General features: G+C 41.6%; 1 protein-coding gene across 1 annotated transcript in view; it reads right to left on the bottom strand.

The window, feature by feature from the left end:
* adarb2 (adenosine deaminase RNA specific B2 (inactive)) overlaps positions 1-19,523 on the bottom strand; it is a 63,872-nt gene extending 44,349 nt beyond the window's left edge. Inside the window, exons 1-2 of the mRNA XM_072378297.1 lie at positions 19,448-19,523; positions 17,632-18,584 (exon numbers count right to left, since the gene is read on the bottom strand). Coding sequence (XP_072234398.1) covers positions 17,632-18,584; positions 19,448-19,523 — 1,029 coding nt within the window. The remainder of the gene's footprint in view (positions 1-17,631; positions 18,585-19,447) is intronic.
* Between the last annotated feature and the right edge of the window lie 1,974 nt (positions 19,524-21,497).

Raw genomic sequence — 21,497 nt, forward strand, 5'->3', positions numbered from 1 at the left:
TTGTTACAGATAAGGGAATCCATGTTGAAGATCTCTTTGATCGCTTTGCAATGGAGTAACGTAAGCAAAATAATTTCAACTTGTTGAGCCTCTGACCAGGTGTCTAATACAGTTGTACTAAATTGTTCTAGAAGGAAGACAGTTTTACACAGATAAATGACAAACAACAAATGTACACATGTATTATGAATGCCCAATAAAAATCATTGGGGCTTAATGGTGTAAATTTTGGGTACGGTCAAATTGTCAATTGACTCCTATTTTCTTTACCTTAGCTCTTCTCCTTGACATCATTATAAAGTGTCATGGGGTTATGGAAAGAAAGGAGGAGAGACTCTGAAGGACTTAGGAAGGCAGCTGCCCTGCAAGAATCCAGCCACACTTACACCAAGCTGTGATGATGTGGTTCTGCAGCATTATAACTATGGATTTTTAATAAATAGTCTACAAAAAGTGCTTTGCATACTTCATCAAATGGAATGTTATCATGTTGGTACACAAATGGCTACATCACGTATATCATAACTGTATAATAAGATCAAATAGTAATTCATTATTAAGGGTTATAATTAAGAAAGAAAAGAAAACGTGAAACATGTCACAGGCTTCCACACTGTCGCTCTGCTCCAATAAAATCCTGATTTTACAACCACAGCGTCAGCTGACAAAATCAACAATCAAGTAACCTAATGACGACAACTGTGCGGTTGGACATGCTTTGGTCGATAACTCCACTAACCTCCCCTCTTCATGTATACCATTGGGACGTAGACATTGGTCCACTTAAATGGCCAAATCCAGCTGAAACCACAGCTCAGCTCAACTGTCCATGTAACCATGCCATGTCTCTCTCTTCCTTCCACATGGCCCAAAAATGTGTGTTTTCTTACTTAATTATACAGATTTCTTTTGATTCTTTGTGGCCAGTGAACATGTTCAACCAGACTTTAATTTAAACTTTAAAAGAAAAAAAGAAAAAAATCATTGAAAGAAACCTAGTGACCAGCTGTGGCGGTAGCTGACACAGACTCTACGGTGGACCTTTGAGTTTTTAATAAAAGTCCCATATTGGCATGACCTATGCACTGTCTCCCTGCAGAGAATTTCTGTCTGACTGCAATATTTCATTGCAGACAGAGAAAAGCCACAGAGCTACCAGCACCAACAAAACTGCTTTCTGTTTCTACAGGTGGAGAGGATGTAGTGACGGCTTAAAACAATTCAAGGGTAAAGGAGGCTCTACCTCCAACGTTCATCATTTTAAAAGAGCCGAACCGTTCAAATGGCTCCTCTGAGGAGCTGTGATTGCTCCCTCTAAAGGGGGAACGATTGTGTCTCTGCCTCGATCGAGACACAGCAGCCGTGCCTCCATCTCTGCTGCTCTTGAAGATACTGCTGTGGCTCTTTTGGTGGGCTTGACCCCGGTAATCAGTGAGCCTTCAAACCCCGGCACCGCCCTTTGAACGGTGCCCGTGAACGTCTGTTGCCAAGCGCCGCTTTCCTCTCGGCATGGAGATTAGAGACGCAGATGTGGGGGTGACGCTGGCCTTTTCGGATGCTTCTCTGTCCCTCTGTCAAGCCATGCCTGTCACACAATGTGCTGTCAAGGGTACAATGGGCTGCTAAGACCAACATAACTAATGTACATGAATGCAAAAATGCGATGCCAGCATTATACCACAGTACAAAGTTTCACAGGTTTTGCTTGTGAAGGAAGAAAAAAAGTTTCATGAATAAGTACAAGATGTGTCATTTATTCAGCTTTGTTTTCTCTTGCAGCGCAGTTAGTCCATTTGCCTCTGAAGGGGTCATTTATCCAGGGGCCTTCGTTCTGCTGGTGACTAAGTGTGGAGCAGAGTCCTTGTCATGTCTGTGGGTGCTGCTGTGGCCAAAAGCCCCCGGAGCTAGCCATACATCATCAGATATTGATACGCTTCCACCGCAGCACCACAGCTGACATTTGATTCATAGCTCTGGGTGCTCTTTTTGAATTCCTAACAGTCAACAAGGGATTGTGGGTAAATGTCAATGTTGTGTTGGTTTGGGACGCCTCAGTGACATGAGGGAGATTGGTAAAAAAAATAATGCAAGCGATCACGACAGGTAGCTAACTTTGTCCTATGCTCACAAGCATTTGGTTTGAGCAGGATTTCAAAGATTTCCTTTCTGATTGTGATTAAAATTTTTTGTCAACTCTTGCTTCTTTTTCCACCAACAACTCATTTTGAAAATATAACAACATACGGAGTATAAAAATATGACAGACTTTCAGCAGATTTAGGAAAACTGCTAAGGAAGAGCTCAGAACACAGCAAAGAGTCTTAGGTGTTCATCCAGCCTCCAAACTCCCCAGGTACCAATAGATTGATCTCATCTGTTAGAAGATAGCTTAATCCACAAACACCTCACCCCGCAATCCACAGGGCCCAGAGGATCAAAGAGATGAACTGGTGAAAGGGTTAAACTACCAGATGGCAATGTAGCCGATGATCAGGTCAGCTATGAATATGTTGGGGGTCCCACAGGCAAAAGGCAACCATGAAGAGGCTGCCAGGAAGTCAGCCACAACCAAGTACCTGCAAAGAGTAAGGCAGGTCCTAAAGAGTCATCTGAATGGGATGAATAAAGTCTGAGTACATATGCCCATCAGCAATAGGAGCCTGGGTCTACCACATCAGACAAGACCTCAGGTGCAGGCTTTGCAAGGAGGCCTCTGAGACAGCCCAGCACTAGTAGCAGGGTGTAAGATGCAGGCAGGCATGGCATACATGGAACGCTATAACCAAGTGACTAGTACAGTGTACCCAAGCATTCGTACCATGTGTGAGTTGGAAGTCCCAAAGTCGAAATGGGAGATACCTCCAAAGGTGGTGGAAAATGACAGAGCTGAGATCCTGTGAGACTCCAAGATCCAGACTGATAAAGTGGTGGTGACTAACCAGCTGGACATTGTGGTGGTGGACATACTGCAGAATAAGATGGTAGGGGCAGATAAGGACGTAATCATCATCAGAATACTCAGAGAATCTGGAGACATCTCTGTGGGCAAGGGATATGGTCGAAAATCATTATCGGATGCCCGTTATTTTCAGGTTCTCAAGCAGCACTGAAACAAAAAAAAAAGGAATGATTCTGTTATGAAATTTACTGCATGGACTCAGAAACACTTCCAGATATCATTGTTTGTGACTGCAGTTCAAATTCAAGATGGGCTAATATTCATGAAATGGTAACACATTTAATATGTTGGATTGTGAGTCAAATATTGGTTCACAAGTTTTCCAATTACTGTATTTAGTCGTTTTTGACATTTTACATTGTGTCCCAACTGTTTTGGAAATGGAGTCACATTACCATATTTCAGCTTGGACTTGAAGACCATCTCTCATATCCCTCTGGACAAACTGGAAGTGCTGCTGTTAAACAAGCGATGTCGCCTGTCAATTTGTAGGTCTAAGGTTTTTCAATTGACAACAGAGATACAGTGTGTTTACCCTGCAGACAGCTGCTTCTTTTCCTCTTTTCTGCACTGATGAATGTGTCTTCCAATAACCATCTACTGACAGAAGAGGCTTAAAAAGCACGTGATCCCTCTCACTGCCACCACTGTGCATAAACACACACAAAGCTTGTGCAACACAATACAATATGCACTTCACAGCCCGCAGATGAAATGAATGCAAATAACTGCATGGGAAAGGCTTTTGAGTGTGCCAGAGAAATCAGCACATGGCCCCTGCTCTTTTAACATTTACTAAGAATCCATCATGTGGCGTTTGCAGAGTAAGCAGAGCATTAGATAGACTGCAAAACATGCACACGCTCTCTTTTGTTTCCTTTTCTTCTTTTGCTTCAAACCTTTGAAGTCATGCATGCACATATACCCTTCATAGTCTCCTGCAGAAGGCCAGCAGCGAGGGCCAGAGAAGCATGACAACAGAGTGAAACCGGAGTCAATATTGAACTGAGCAGAAAGAGCACTGATGTTTTTCTATTGAGCATGCTTTACGTCTCAGTCCAAGCTTCTTTCTGAAAATGTGAAATCACACACCACTGCCCTGCACAATCTGATGCATCAGTTTCAACAATAAAATGAGTGCCAAGCTACAGAAGGCTATATAGGAGATTTAACAGGTTGTTTTCTTTATTTTTTCTTTTGAAGATGTTTTGTCTTCTCTTCAACCCACATGATGCAGCATGTTGTATTCATGTTGCAGAGGGAGTGGAAGAATGAGCAGAAAAGGAAACAAATGAGTGGTTTACCTTAAGGCTGTGGGATCACCACCTCCACAAACCGTGAACACATCTCCTTCAACCACTTATGAGGTTTGGCTTTAAGAACAGAACCGAAAGAAAGTGCTGAATGTCCGATATGCTGAAGGGTCAGGCTGTTTGTGGGAAGAATCTGCATCAGGTAAATAAGTTAAAACTCCAAGTGTGTTTATATAAGGAAGTGCTTGACGTGGGTACTGCTGTCAAGGATCAACAAAGAGTATTCATATTGTATTTTTGAAAATACTGTGAAAAATACTCTCGCCCAGTGACATTCGGTGTCATTAATTCGTTATTTCCAATGCGTTAAAGGAGCACGGTGTAAGACTTAGGAGCATCTAGTGGTGAAGCTGAGTACTGCAACCAACTACATACTCATCATCTTCTTCCTTCCTAACACATAAGAACATCTATTTATACATATAAAAAAAGCCTAAAACACAAAAAGACCTGTTAAAAAGCCAGCATTTGATGGCCTGTTCTGGATTACTGGAAAAATATAGCAGTGAGACATTGCAGAATTGGCCGAACAGCACACATGCTGACTACAAAGATACATTCCTTGTATTGTCATTTTCAAGTGGTACAATGCCAGTTAAAACATTTATCACTATCTTATAGCATTCTTGCCAGCAGATCTCCATTAATGTTACTCACCGCAACTTTAATGTGTGAATGTGTGTGTATTTTACCTTGTGATGACGTGAGTGAGGTATTTTCTATTTTGTATAGCACTTCAACACTAATAATTATATTCATTGTAGATTCATATACTGATCATCATCTCAATCAACAACTGGTTCCTAAGAAATAAGAAAATAAAAGATAAGATAGAAATTTATTGGATTACTTACATAAACTCTCAGTTTGGTCAATTCATCATAAAACATATTCTATGAGCTCTTCGAAATTCTTTGTGTGTAGAGCAACTAAAGTTGCTTAATATATACATTGCAGTAAAACATACACCATTGCCCTCCTGCTGTAATCTGATATGCTAAGTTGCTCTCATGCAGTATTTCTATCAAACAGCTGTAAGTTACAACATGGCACAGCAGCTTCACTCTGGATTTAACCGCATTTTAAGCACTGAGCCGGTTTTCTTCTGTTTAATGGGAATCCCTACAGTCAGTGATAGGCTCTGAACACTTCTACAATGATGGTGATCTGAACTGAAAATTGTGTGGTGTAAGAAACAGAAGTATTCTACTCCCCATAAACAAAACATTTAAATAAATTTAGAAACAAATTCTGTTTTTATTCTTTTGCATGACTTTTCTTATGCTAACATGTTTTACATTTACTGACTTCTTTAAACACAGAAGGACATAGCGTTACATACCATGGGTATACTTTAAGTCAACCTCTGTTTATGCCTTTCATTCCAAAAACTCTCCCTGTCAAACTGCGTGCTTCACCCTGGGACTGTGGCTCTCATTTCTCCATCAGCAGGGGCAGTGCTAGTTCATCATTCTGCATGGAAGAGTGCAACATGGGTCCTGAAATTCAGCCAGGATGCAGAGTCAGAAAACAGTGCAGTGGGAATGGATTTGTCATGTACCAGCTGACATACAACCAGGTGCTAAAGCAATGATATGAATGTATTAAAAGTCAAGCTGTCTACATTTAGCCCTGGCAGTTAAAGTTATATGCAACTGTAAGGACAACTCAGCCAGCCATTTTAGTTATTCACCTTTTTTAGCCAATGTGAAGGATAAGCGGAGCGAGCTGTACAAAGTTTCAAACATTAAAAGCTTAAAAGTCGCTGGGGGTGAAAACTTTTCCATTCAGCCTCTAAGAATAACTATTCATGCATTGAGTCATGGATTTTCATCTCTATATAACAAAATCTGTTAAAGCTTTATCACTGTTCAGTTTAGCAAATTTGATCACTAATCATCCAATCTACCCAACAGACTTGGTTCTGAAGTTCATGCTGCTGACTATTTTAAAGCTCTATGTTTGATCTACCGCTGCTTGTACTGTGAATGATTGAAACAAATGCTGTATAGGCATGATTTGTGCTAGCCTCCAGGACGGCTCTTATTTGATCTGCTTAGATCAGGTAGATGGAATCGGGTAAAGATATTATGATTCATGGAAACCCTGCCTGTCATCTGTATGCAGAGTTCAACGCTTCCTGTATCAGAGGGGAAGGAGTCACCTCAAAGGTCGTCTCGGAAACATCCCTCTGTGACAATGACAAGGAAAGATGGTATTAACAGGCATCCTCGGGTCTGCCTCTCAAATTTAAAGGTGAGGCATGTGACCCGAATCAGAAATTGTTAACAAAAAAAAAAAAAAGAGAAATGAAAATCAGCTGAAAATAGCAGAGAAAGCAAGAAGTTCAGGGAGAGTTCAACTGCATTTATTTTGTGTATTCACACCCTAATTTGGCAAAGCTCAGCTACAGCTATGGGGAACTCAGGTTGGAAGAAATGCTGCCTTCTATATCATATTTCACTTGTTTCCCCATGTACAGAGAGCACTGACACAGGCAGTGAAAACCATCATGTAAACATTATGCATTACATATATGACCTCTGTGTTTCCTCTTATTGCCTTGTGGGATAACATAAAAATACATGAAGATGGAGAGGAGGCTCCATTCATAACCCAGTGGACAGTGGTTCCAGGCACAGCGTAGGCCTTAACTAGCTTGCTGTTGTATACTCATGGGCAGGCAGGCTGAAATATGAGGGCTGAGGACATGAGGTCTTCTCAGAATGCTAAACTCTCTGTTTCTCCCCCCGCGGTGCCCTGCAACCAATCTGACGCCTAATTAATCCTGAAGGTCTTTTGTTCGGCTGAGGTTTTTCTCTCTTTCCCCCTCCTGCACTCCATCCATCCTCAACTCCCCCCACAGCCTGCCTCTACCCCCCCCCCCCCCCCCCGCAAACTAGGTTTTTAACTCCTCCTTCCCTCATCATACTCACACACAGTCATACATACACCTCATTCCAGGCTCTTCCATTCTGTACTAACCCCAAGAGAGGCTCTGCACAGTCCCAGTGAGCATAGCGCAGGTAACAGATGTTTAGCTTTACCCCTGTTTTCAATCTTTGGGGTCATTTAAACAAGAGAAAAATGGAAATATGCTGTTGCATTTTCCCCAGTTTTCAGCTAATTATACAACTACATGACACTTTCACATTTCTTGTTTGTTTCTTGTTTGTTTAAACAGTGATTAATAGTAAAAAAAGCAACTGTCAGCAGACTAATGCAGAGATGCATTTTTATAGTAGTAGCACTTAAAGGCGTAAGTGATGCACCGCCGTGCTGATAGAAAACTTAAACTGCATTAATCAAAGCTTAATATAATCAGCTGCTGATTATCTTACCTTAGCAAACAAAAGCCTACTCTTGTACAAAGTTGTACAAGTAGAAAGTAGAGACAGACTCTTACGTTCCTTATACTCACCTAAGCTAAGCATCGCCAAATGGTCGTTACATCGTATTTGTGCAGAGCATGGTTACCTGTTTCCCTCTGTTGAGTTTCTTTATGCTAACTTAATTATTTCTTCTTATGTCCTATGCTAAACTAAAGTAGCCATCTACCACATGCAGCGTCAACTTTTTGGATACACCCTTGCCAGCCAGTTCTCCTCTGTTTACTGTGTTTATCCTAAGCTAAGTCAGTTACCACCTGGCAGCCTGTTGTCACTCCCAACCTTTGAAACATGTGTTAACACATGGTCAGGAGCCTGCTGCACAGGTTTTGAACTCAAAGGGTACCAAAAAAAGCATCACATTTGGAGATTCCAAGATTCCTCAGCTAATCTAATACTTATCTAATGCTTGACCATTATGTTTTCATGACCTTAACCACTTTTATTGTCTAACTTACACAAAGAACTGTGCAAGTTTTCAGGCACCGTTCATGTCTTTATATCTATCTTTATCCCCTTTTGACCTCTCACATCGTTCATGGTAACATCATCATTATCCATCACTGTAGATTTATGCTTTCCTTTTGCCATTTTCTATCAGCACGGCGGTGCATCACTTACAAATACAAAAGGATAACTGGCAATGTTGAGCTGTAGACTTGTTAAAACTAATGTGAGGGGCTGGAAATGTGACTGTGTTGCTCTTGGATTTGCAGCACTGGGCAAAAATGTCGAGCCATCTGTCATTTCTTCATACATTGCCAGGTTGTCCGTTATGTGTAGACACAACACTGGCCCAATTCTTGAGTTAGGTGCCTTTTTATTCTTGAATGATTCAAAGGTCAGTGTTCAGTGGTTTAGGAAAAAACTGAAAAAAATGAGGAGCGGTCGAAGACTTCTGCACAGTACTGTAGCATCCACAAAATCATCTCACTTATCTACTCTCACTTGACAAGATTAGAAATACATGGATGTAGTCCTTTAAATGCAATTCTAACGATAATTTGGGGTGTATATGAGCACAATGTACATATCTTTGATACATTTTTTCCTTAATTATATCTTCTTCCTATAATATAAGAATCAATTTGCATCATTTAAGCTTTGAAGGTCAATACGTATTACCAGAATAATGCAAAGGTGAGCATTTTAACATAATAGCCATATCAATAACACAAGACATGCTGCCTTAGCTATGGAGCCAAGAAGTAAACCACTTGGGGAAATATCTACAGAGGTTTGGGAGGCCCTAGGGGGCCCAGTGATCAGCTATGCATGTGAGTAGGTGCAGAGGGACAGTGTCAGTGTATTTATGTGGCACAAAAGGACATAACCGTTATTACATTAAGCAAAAACTGAAATTCACGATGTTACTTTATGCAAATATAATCAAGAAAAAATCATCAAAAGTGAAAAGACTAAGTTTAGATGACTGTTGAGGGTGTGTTCGCTGTCATTTTAATTATTTGACATGTGCAAAGTAAATGTAAGAGGGTTCAAGGAGCAATGGAAGTGCGGTTGCCTCTGGTATGTCATTTTTCAACACATGAAAATAACAAGGCCAGTGCTGTTGTGTATTGCTTTGTATTCCAACCTCTGATGTTTAGATGGAAAGAAAAAGCAGCTGTAAACTGAATGGTAAATCGTTGCTATTTGCTAGGGGCTCAAAATTTAAAGCAGCCCCATCACCTGGGTTTTACCAGACAGGCAACTTTTGCCTCAATAAAGTCTTTCCTGATAGCTCTGTAGAGGAGATTTCACCACTAAGTTCAGGAAGTAAATTTACTCACAAATCTTTCTACACAGGTGGGGTTCCTCATGAGGCTCTGAGTCTAATTCTAACCCTCGAAAAGTTCATGTGAACTGACTTTTATCCCAGTCCATCATTTTTGTTTTGGCAGCTGTCTCCTCCCAAATATAGTGACAGGGTAAATTAAGACAAATAATCATCAGAAATGACTCCATATCAATTAATCATAGATTGTCAGAGACTTCAGTTTAAAAATAATCCTACGGTGCCGCATCTGTTGATCCGCTCACTGCATGTGACCCAGTTGGTGTCACGAACAATCAGGTGTCCCCACTGCGATGCATGCTGATGCTGGGTGTGAGCACGTCTGCATTCAGCACGTATGACAGAACGGTCCACTGCTCCAGGCTGCAAGGTCATTTAAAGGCCAGACATCCAGACCCCTCCTCTCCTCCCTCCTCTTCCTCGCTCCCCCGCCTGAGAGCCAGAGATAAACCTACACATGCCAGCCACACAGGACCAATAGTCATGATTTATCTGAGGCCATTTGCTACCTGAACGCCTATGAAATTGTAATGAACTTGATTATGCTTTTAATGAAGTGTGAGAGGTTCTTCAGAAATGATTATAGCCATGCTTGGCTCGCAGCTAGTGGCTGCAGAGGGGGGAGGAATGAAAGGGAGGAATGGGGGACTGTCATGAAGAATGAAGACTTAGTAGCTGCGGCTCAGGATACTGTAGGATGAGTAGGGGTGCACTCAGCAGCACCACGCTTCTTTCCAATAGATTACAGGGGCGTTTTAGTGTATGTGCAAGGTGACTTGACCTGACCAACCCCATTTCAGTTCCTCCCTGCTAAGGGATTTTCCCTCAAAGCTGCATGCTGACGTGGTACATTAGCCCACAGCCCACAGTCTCATAGGTCATATTTTGCATACATATGAGACAGATGAGGATGATTCTAACCTTTTCGTGTCCAGGCTGCTCCCATTCAGACGGAGAAACATTATTGTTCGGTAATTTCGCAGAGAAATCTCCACCGGCCTTTGCTGCTTTTTTCTTAAATACCAAGCGATGAGCTGAGTGGCTGGTAAAAGGGCAGGACGACGGTCCAGAAGCAAACAGCTGCTTTTTGCTCCCATTACTTTGGCGGACAAATGACAAACTGTAATGAGATCCTTTAAGAATGCGCTTGAGAAATTCCCATCTTGCTGTCATTTGTGAGGTCAGAGCTCAAGATCAGTTTCAGAGCACAACAAGACCTCCCGGTGCTCTCTGAAAGCTAATTCATGGTTAGTACAACTGGGTCTCAGTTTGGGCCATTGCATCGGCAAGAAGTATTGTACTCAGCAGAGCAATTATTTAAGGGAACACGGTGACATCCGTGGTGCTGCAACTAGTGATTGCATCATTACCTAACATCATACATATTATTTTCTAAATTAGTAAAGGAATGAAGGAGAATTTTTCAAGCTGCCTGCTTTTTCAGATGAAGAGTTTAAAACTCCTCGAAATATAATTCCTAATGATAAAAAAAAAAACTGAAATCGTGGCATTGGGTGTCATATCAAAAAAATCTGTTTTTAACGTACCAATGAAATTAAATTTGGTGTTGAATTATTTCTGCATCATCAGTTTAGGATAAAGCAGCATTTTAGCACCAGTTTGCCGTGGCAACGAGCACTCTGCTTCTTATTTAATGGGTGCTTTAAGTGTGTATTGTAATAACTTATTCTTATTCATTACGTAATTAATAGAAATCAGCCCCTCTCCTACAGTCTCTTTGAGTTCTGTTGTGAATACCCATTCCTGTTTTAATCGATGTGTTTGCATCATAGTGTCAGATGCACATTTAAAAGTATCTCAAAGATATAGATTCTACTTTTTAGATTTCTCAATGGACCATCTCACACACTCTTCCTGTTTAGCAGTCACATGACCAGGCGAACCAACACCGAAACACTTGCATTGCACCAGGTGTAATGATGTCACTTTTCACCACATTTGGCGACTTTGAGAATGAAGAGCATTTAAAAACTGAAAGTCTGTAATTCAATAGATTTTTTTTCTTACACAAGTCATTACAGTGACATTAGCTACATTAATATTAGCTATGATTCATGTGCCGGTGGTCTGTTTGAAAATAACTCCTTTGCTCCAAAGGCACGTGTCCTCAAAGAAACGCGATGTTCTCCAATTGGTCTAGAGCATCACTCTCAAGCTTTTCCTTCTTGTCCAAATATGGTCACTTCCTGCTCCAGATAATGACGGCCAAATGTAAAACTCCTGGCTTCAAAACAGCAGCTAACAATTCAACTGGTTGTGCCACATTCCTTATTTACAGACGGTCTGTGATCTGCAGACCCTGTCCTACATGTCTTTGCCTGGGCCCAAACGTTTGAATAGATCCACTCCAACAAGCTGGCTGATTTGTCCAATCACATGATATGGAACAACTGTTTCTCTTTTGAAAAACAGGTGGTCCAAAACATGCTGAGAATGAACTGATTATTTCAGTACAGGGCCATGAGTGGGACTTTGTGTCAAGCAGTGGAGCGTCATCACGCTGTGCAGCATTCTACAAATATATGAAATAGGCCATGCCCACTATTTACAAGTACCACTGAGGCATTGCCACTAAACGACAAGCGGAAAATAGCATTTCTAGCTGCTGTCTCGACTTAGAATGATGTAATTTTCAGGCAATTCAGTGGTTGGGTATTACTCAAAGCCCTCCCTCATGGAAATCTATCATGAGAGGAGGCAATGCCATACTGAAGTTGGAAAAAAAGAGTGTGGCGGGTTGACTATTCATTTGATTTAAGGAAAGCACTCTTGTTTATCCAGTCTGGAATTGTTTAAGGTCAGCTTTTCACACCAAACAAAACCCCTTCTTTGTCTTTGCCTCTTTGCTCCAAATTCTTTTCATATCCTTCCAGCCAACTGTAATGCCGAAATATCAAACACTCCTGCTTTGTCAACACCTGCGGCATCCCTACAATACGCACATGTCCCTTGGCATTGCTGCTGTGACGCAGTAGCGAAGACACAATGACATCATTCTTTAGTATATACTTGTGAGTAAGTGACAGTCCTTATCAGGAAGCAGGGGTCAATCAGAGGACTGCGTGGTTTGCCCAAATCTATTCATCAGCCATCTAAAGAACTGCAGGAAAAGTTTTGTGAGTTGATTAATAAATTAATTCAGTGCTTATTTGTTTGCGCAACAAAACTGAGAGTTTGGGTATCATTTTTCTACTCATTTAAAGAATACTACAAAGAACTTCAATGTGAAACACTAAGATGGAGACGTGTTATTGCTCAAATGCTGCAATGTAAGAACTAAAGAACTAAATCTAAATCCAACCACCTGTCAATCACTCTGCATTTATTTAATTCAGCCATCAAGCAAATAGTCCACAAGATGTTTTATGTGACCCATTCGGTAGGTGGTGATGGATGCAGACGTTTACAGGCCTGTTTGCACTCTCTTTGCACTGCGCCACTTGTAGAGATAATCATAGGCGATCCTCTGAGCACACTCTCCTGTGGTAGCTGCCACTGTGTGTGTATCTGTTGCCATCACTGTCCACATGCTGAGGGTGTAACACTATCTGCAAGGCCTCCAAAGCTGTTAATCAACTGCTATCTAATGTGTTGCTCACACCTCCTCTCTCCCACTCCCCAAGCTGGTGGATTTCTATCTTTGACAGGGTGCTTGGCCGGGCGATCGCTGTCGCTAATTTGTTGTGGCAATATTAATTAATGATCAGCCTGTCACAGCTGTTTATATTGAGACAGATTAGGAGAGGGAAAGATTAGACAAAGAAAACAATCTGCGAGAGGCTCAGCCGCTGACAGGGGTCACCTTCACGTGTCTGGAATCATATTCAATTTGCTGTGGCGGAGGCGGAGAAATTACTCCACTTGACCGGTCTGTATCCTTCTCTATCTGCGATGCTTCACATTTAGAGATAACTAAATCAGATCACTTTTAACTGCAAGGAACTAAAGGACACTGTACTGTGCAGCTGTATTTGATCTTGGCTAACATGATTAAAACAAAATATTTGGTTACACTTTTTATGTAACCATTACACAGATATGCATAATGCTTCAGTTGAAGCTTTTTGCTGAAGCCATTGCCCTAATATTTATTCAGTTCTGCCACTGGGCCCTATTCTCTATTCAAATTAACCTTAATCCGAGGTGGCAGAGTGCAGCATTCTGACCAGGGACCTCTCCATTGTCCCACCTGCTGACTCTCCGCCTTCCCACAGCCGCACACAAGCCTAACGCTTCGTGGACTTGGCAACACTGCAGCACGTTGTGGCGGCGAGTGGAGATTAAGTGGCCAATCAAGGCCTGAACAGAGGGGTAATCATTCCACTTGGTAAAATGGGTGTCAGGATTATTCCAGTGCTTTCTCACTTCACTGTGCAGGCTTTAATAAGGCAAAAGCATTTTCTGGTAACTGGAGTGCTGTGGATAGGATTGAAGGACTGCCTCCAAGTGACTGATTAATAATAAAAGCAAACACATTGGAAAGCTGACGTAGCCTTGAGGTTGAGCTTAGGAATTAGGTAAAATGTCTGAATTGATGAAATATTAGGAATCGGCTCCGATAATGTCTCCTTGCTTACGACAAATGATCGACAGAGTTGGGCAGTTCTTAACTGGTACTTTAACCCACGCATGCAGTTAGACAGTTGCACCACACCACTCTCAATGACGAACAAGAAAAAGCAAACAGAACGCAAGGCAAGATGTCTCAGCAGAATACATCCTGGTTTGATTTCCCCGGACAAAAAAGGTGAAATGAAGGAAAAGGAAATGAAAGTCCTTGCTGTAAGATGAATAGCTCCTTAATGCCAAGCAAACTGTGGGCCGACACCTCTCTTCTGCAGTGATTGTTAAAAGGCAATTCTCAGAGACAAGTATAGGAGGAGAAAGCTATAGGTTATTGCTGCTGAGCCTATTGCTTGTGGGGATAAGTGCACTTGTATGCTTGTCCTGTCAATCCCCTTGTTTCTCTCTTTAGTATGTAGGTGAAGCCAAGAGGCTCTGAGAAGAACGCAGCACTATGTAGCTGTCCTGAGTTTAAATATTTCATCGGTGGGATGGATTCTCAAGTTCCCATCCTTCCAGTTCTGCTCAGTCTATGCTTAAAACACAGGTACAAATCTCTTTCCTTCTAACCCCTCTCTTGAGTTCAGGCTTCAGGTCTTTCAAAGTTTTAGTTTGGACAATCACTGCTTTTGAATTAATTTTCAGTCCAGACCTTGGACTTGACCATTTTGAGGAATGAGGTTTTTCTTTGGTGTGCCACTTAAAACTGACATATAAATAAAAAAAAGCACCAAACTCAAGAGATGAACCACTTTTGTATCTCCATTAAACAGAAAAATTAGCATAGACATTCAGAATATTATCTTTAGCACATTTAGCCTGTCATACTTCCATTTCTTTAGTTGCATTTGCAAAAATAAACTTTTCTTTAATCTTTTGGTTTTTTACCGCTTCTGGCTCATTCCTGATTGGTCAGAGCCAGTCACCTATTGTGAAGTAGCCTGACCCTTGCTGATTGTCTGGAGAAAGTCACGTGACCTGTGGGCTTTCTAAAGCACGCACAGGTGATTAAGTATGGTAACTTCCACTATAATGGGTTCAAACTTGTCATATCTCAGCATAGTGTGTCAGTGTGGGAGAAAAATAGAGGAAGTGGCATGTAAAAATACAGGAAAAAATCCAGTAAAGACCTGAGAGATGCATCTGATTCACCTGCTGTTCACTGAAGCCTCATCAGAAATGGTCTAAAATGCAGGCAGAAAGGACTGAGGTATGCCGAATGACACACGAAGTAGGCTGAAAATCAGTGGCAACAGGTCTTATGGAGGGATGAATCCACATCATTGAAGCAGTGTGGGATCATCTTGACAGAGAATGGAAAAAAGGCAGCCAACATCCAAGGAAGAGCTTTGGGATCTTTCAAGAAGCATTGAGAATTATTCCTGAAGTCTACTTAAAGAAACGAAAAGCTTGTCAAAGAGGGTTCAGGCTGTGTTGAAGAATAAATATGCTTACATAAAATATGAAATTTTTACCTTATATACTGTATTTCCATTTATTTTTGCAAGTTTCAATAAATCCCTGAAACTAAAATCAGTTTTTCTGGCAAAAATTAGGGGTGGCTCAAGACTTTGCATTGTACTGGATATTTGAGTGTTGGATTCTCTTCTATGTTCCACTTGGTTATAACTTGCTGTTTAGTTTTGCTTTCACTTAATGCTTAGTTATTTGGTCAGGATAAAGTATTAAAACTCCTGAGTTAGCTTTAGGCACCCTCAACTACTTGTTAGGTTGAGAAAAAGATCATGGGTTGACTTTTTTTTTAACAGTGTTGACCAGGCATGATGAAACTAATACTAAAGGTTACCATCTGCTTTAATTTGCAACGCCAAAGGTCATGATAACATGACACATTTGAATTTAATATAACTGAGCTCTGTATTCCGGCATGGTACATGTTCAAAATGAGCGTTTTATCAAGTTATGTATCTAAGACGTTCCAATAATTAAGGGAAAACATGGCACATCTTAACAACAAAGCTTTATCTTAAGACAGGTTTAGCAAGAAGGAGTTAGAGTAAAGAGAACAGCCTGGGCTGGCACCCGAAAGTTGGCATACCACCATACCGAGTGCACGATCCCCAGGCTACAGCTGGCAGCCAACCCCCGCGTTACACAGCACATCTGCAGGGTAGTCAACCACTACCCATGCAATCAACGCCTGGCACGAGGACTGGCTCACATGTGAACATTGACTGTAAATATGAGCTGGAGGTCTTTGTAATAACATCATGAAAGAGTAACGTGTAACTGTCACAAACACATCTGTTTGTCCACACATGCACGACTACTATATGCACCATATTTGTCCTTTACTGATGAAAATTAAATGTTTGTTGTGGCTGGCAGACAGCACGGCTGACTTTCAAGAAATTCCACAAGCGAGTGCGTTCTGGAACTAAACAGGTGCAGCAAATCCTCTTAAAATCCTTTTAGACACCGTGGCAGTAGGGGAAAAAGAAAAAGTTTCTCTCAGGCAGACATGTGCAGGTTTGCAGGGTTGATGTTGTGCTCTGGGGAAGGACACTCTTGCCAGTTTATTTCTTCAAGGCTCAAAAAGAAATTCAACACAACACACACCCTACAGGGCATAGTGTGTAGACTGAAGGCTTCAAGGAAAGACTTTATCGGGAGGAAGCTTTGGATGTGAATGGCTTAATTTATCAATTCAAGACCTCAAGAGGGTGGTGTTTTACACAATCTTTTGTGCAACGATAGGACAGTTGAGGGACGTTTTAGTGTTACTTTCAGCTGTCAACATGCTTGTGAACTGGACAGCTGGGATATAAAGTTCCTCTCTGTGCAGACAAAAGTAAACAATTCAAATCAGTGTGACTATCTACGCAGGGCAGATATACTTAATATGTAACTGTGCAGCTGCGATGAAAGCCGGATGTCAAACAAGTTGCAGCCAATCCAGCCACTGTGTTTTCAGGCTCTCCAATTTCCCCCAAGTTTCTCAAAAAACAGTTTCCTCGCTCTGATTGCTATTTAAATATTTGGGTAAATGAGCATGGGATTGGTCTCAGTGGTTTGTTTGTCGATTTGCTCTTTGCTTTTCGATTTCCTTTGGGCAACAGATTGAATTAATGTTTGTAGACACTGTGATGCCACACATGAGGAAACAGGAGATTTTGCAAAATTACAAAACCTTCCCAATTACAGCTCTGCAAACACATAAGACTGTGGAAAAAGAAAGAAAAAAAATAATTTGGGTTGTGATGGAGATTTCTCATGTGTCATAGGGACCAGGACAGTAATTAGCTTCATTTACATGCTTTTCTATCTAAACGGCCAGACAAACAGATATTGTTTACTCAAGATCCAGGCTTTGCAGAGCACACAATAAACCCATGAACATTTTCACACATATCTGTGATATGAATTTTCCATATCATTGCTGCCACTATTTCTTCTTCCATCCTCCTATCTTAAGTCCCTATCTCCTCTCCTCCTTAATTACTTCTTGGACAGTGTTTGGATTTTTGCAGCATGCCTGCTGTTTTGGTCATTATAGGCCCCCGTAGGAAGTGGAGTGGCTGCCAAAAGAGCTTAGCAATAGATAGGAGCTTGAGATGTGTCTGTTCTCACCTGGGGTAAATGAGGACAACTCTTCCTGCTGGCTTTGAGGCCAGTCCTCCCTTCAGGGGCTGTCCTGATGTTGAAGAGGGCCTGAAGAGCACATTGGGCTGCCTGGGTCTTGGCCAGCTTCTTGCTGCGACCACAGCCTTCAAATATCCGGCCATCCACGCGTACCGCCATCACAAAGCTTCGGAGCCGTTTTCCCTCAGCTCGTTCTGAAAGACAGGCGTAGCGCAAGCCGGGCCGAAGTTCGTTGAGCAACGCCACTGGGCTCTTGGGGGCCTCTGGTTCTGGAATAATGCCACCCAGCCTCTGCTGAGCCTGCACCATGAGGTCCAATGTGTGGCAGAGCAACCGTCCATGTCTAAGCAACTTGCTCGATATTAGCTCGCTTTCGCTTGCCGAGTTGCAGAGCGAGAGGCCACCAGCGCATGGTGAAGACTCAAACTCCTTAAAGAGCGTCTCAGGGAAGTCAGCCTGGTCTGATGTGAAATCGGTGGAAGGGTTTGAGATGTTTCCCATGGCCAGATGGGCCTGTGGGGCGTTGGGGAATTGAATGAAGGACTTGAGCGCCAGCTCTGCAGCCCTCATCTTTGCTTTCTTCTTCGTGGGTCCCGTGCCTTCAAAGGTCAATCCATTAACCTCCACAGCGATAGAGAACACAGGAGCGTGGACGGGGCCTGTCTGGGACACCATGCGGTACTGCAGGCCCGGACGGAGCTCGTTCAGCTGCACCAGCGCATTCTTTGGCGCCTCAGACCAGGAAAGCTTCTTATAGATCAGACGGAGGTGGCACAGGTGACCGTTGTTGTCCTCCTCTAGCGGTCGTTTCCTCTTTAGACCAGAACTCCCGCTTCGGGTAGATTCTGTGCAGAAACGTGACTGACACTCTCCGGAGCTTATGGAGCAGTCCTCTAAGTTACCAATGTTACGGTTTTCCTTTACCTCTGCACTGCTGGTGCCTGCAAGGGAAAAGGCAAAAATAGAAAAAATGTCAGTGAAAGTGCCAGACAACCGTCAAAACACAGCAGTAAAAAGAAAGCAGTTATTATTAAGCTACAGTCTCTTCTATCCTGACTGAAAAAAATGAATCAAGGAAAATCTCTCGAGGCAGATAGAGCCACTTGATACACAATGAAATGGTAATGAACACATCTACAATCATCTCTCTGAGCTGAGCCCACTTCATAGCATGGCTCTATCATATTTAAGTATTTTAAAACCCAAATACAAATCCCCTAAAATGGTGATGTTATCTGCCAAATCATCCTGTAATCTGCCTCCAAATTGGTTATGAATCTGTGTCGTGAGCAGGAAACATTGGTCCCTGTGGCCATTGCAAAGCATCAATCCTATTTGTAATGGGGGGTGGGGATCGCATCGAGTGGCAGACGTTCCAAGAAAGGATGAGAGAAATGTCTGTAGCCTGCTTTATTTCACACTTCTATCCTCCGTAAGAGAAAAGTCTGAACAGCTGTGATACGCTCTTCAAACCGTGTTACGGGGAGGCGGCTAGCGTATTGCATTCCTGATGGGGAATGAACAAAAATAGGGTGCTTGGATTTTGCTAGAAAAATGTTAATGGTGTGGTGGGGGACACTTAAGATGACAGTGTATGCAGGCATGCATCTAATTTAATGACCTATTCATCAGGAACACTCAAATCTAACTTTCATTTTTCCTACTTTTAAAAGGATAAAGGTTTGAACTAATAAGACGATACCCATGTGTAATCAAAGAGCTCGTTTCCAAAAAATTCAAGCAGCTGAGAGAGATATCAGTCCCATATTAGGCCTGCCACGGAGAAAGAAAAGGGGCAGCTTACTTAAACTGTCCTCGTCCTCTGTGCTGCTGGTCCCAGGGCTTATGTACTTGAAGGGAGCGATCAATGCTGACAGCATACTGACTTTCTCTGGAGGAGAGACAAGAGACAGGCAAAGTCAACAAGAGGGCAGCGGCCGAGGTGTTTTGATGGTTTTATCGATTAAAGTCAGGGATCATCATATGGAGAATAAGTGAGCAGGAGTATGCACACAAGGCTGTTTCTGTCACACGTGCACGAACCATGATGCAGACAGCAGACATGCCCTCACAAAGAACCAAACACACAAATACATGCATACAAAGAGCGCTCTGTATGCTCATATTAACACAAGAAACCTAATTAACTAAGTGAATTAGTACACATAAAGGGCCTCATGAAACAACACTCTTGTATGAGACACGTTTTTTAAAAAAAAAAAAGAAAAATATCACTACCAAGTTTTAAGTTGCGCTGCTGGAGATCATTACTGTTCGTGATGTTCCACTACAGCAGAGAGAACATGAGATCAGACTCTACGAAATGTCTTTCTAAAGCAAAGAGGTCTGTAGCTTACAGTTACTGAGCAATTAGATTGCATAACATTACAGCTGACTGACTAAAAGGCAGCCTTTGCAACTTATTAAAAACTCGTCTTAAAAGACCCATTTTTATTCTTTGGCTTTCAACCTCAGGGAGACTTAGTTTCTTTGTTTGATCTTATTTGTTTTTATTGGCCTGACTGAGTTGCTCTTATGTCATTTTCATATATATATATATATATATATATATATATATATATATATTTATACTGTATATGTCTGATCTTTTTATCTGCTTTATTTTTTCTGATATTCAGCTGTGATTGTTTTAAAGTGCTTTATAAATAAAGTTGGTTTGGTTTGGTTTATTGAGCCATTATGGTAATGAACTTTAAAAGGTGCCCTGCTGGAATAGGAAAAAATAAATCATAGTATCTGGAAATCTAACCTGGCCTAGCTGATCGTAAGTTTTCACATAGGTGAAAAAAAGAAAAGAATAAATAAAATAAAAGTTGTACAGTATCATCCTCTCAGCATGGTGTCAAAAACAGAAAAACAACAACGAATTGTTAAAACTTTGTTAGAGAATAGGAAAAGAGGACTGATGAATGTTGGGAACACATTCACTGTTAAGGTGAGACAACGATAAATTGTGACTCAGGTGGGGTTCGGTATGTTTGGCCTTGAGCTGGCAAGGAGCTGGAAGTGTGATGCTAAGGGGATGTAGTGCTGCGTTAGCGTAAAAGGTGTTTTGGAAGATTTAAACAAAACACTTCCCGATAACACAGTTTCCGGTCTCTAGAAGCCTAGAATATTTCAATCAAAAGCACACCGCCGTTTCTAAAAAACAATGATCAGTTCATGTTTGTTGAATTGCACGAATCCAACAGAACACTTCAAGGTGTTTTAAAGAGAAGGAGCATCACAGCCTCTTTAGTGACAACAAACAGGACAAAAATGCTGTCTGAAGAATGACAAAGCAGATTTGCACAAATCTGGTATCCAGTATATACCCTGCCTCTCGCCCGATGACAGCCGGGAGAGGCTCCAGCCTCCATTCCATCCTCGAGTTGGATTAAACGGGTATAGAAAATGGATAGATGGATGGATGGAATCCACTATATGAAGCAGAATGGAGTTGGTCTTTCAGAATAAAGGTGAACACAAAAAAAGAAAGTCAGTATATCAATGACAGGGGTGCACAATCCACAGCATCATGTATCTGAAGGTTTTCAGTTTTACATAAAAAAGATATTTCTAACAGTTAATCTTAAAAGTGACGCAGATACCAGGGAACCACACTTTGAATCATTTGACTCTGAGCTAATGTTGCACATGGGTGTACTCACCAAGTTGGGTGTTAATTTCAATATAAAGTTTAAAGCGATACAGATTGTGGCAATGTGTGTTTTTACATATGTGGAGATGCCGTTTTATGGCCAGTGTGAAATGTGTGCAAATTTAGTCCCAGTCCCCAAGGTGATACTGTCTGCGTCAAAATTCAACAAACAGTTTTAACTTGCTGCTTCTCT

Source organism: Leuresthes tenuis, unplaced genomic scaffold, assembly GCF_036924035.1.
Source record: "Leuresthes tenuis unplaced genomic scaffold, fLeuTen1.0.hap1 SCAF_24, whole genome shotgun sequence".
NCBI lineage: Eukaryota > Metazoa > Chordata > Actinopteri > Atheriniformes > Atherinopsidae > Leuresthes > Leuresthes tenuis.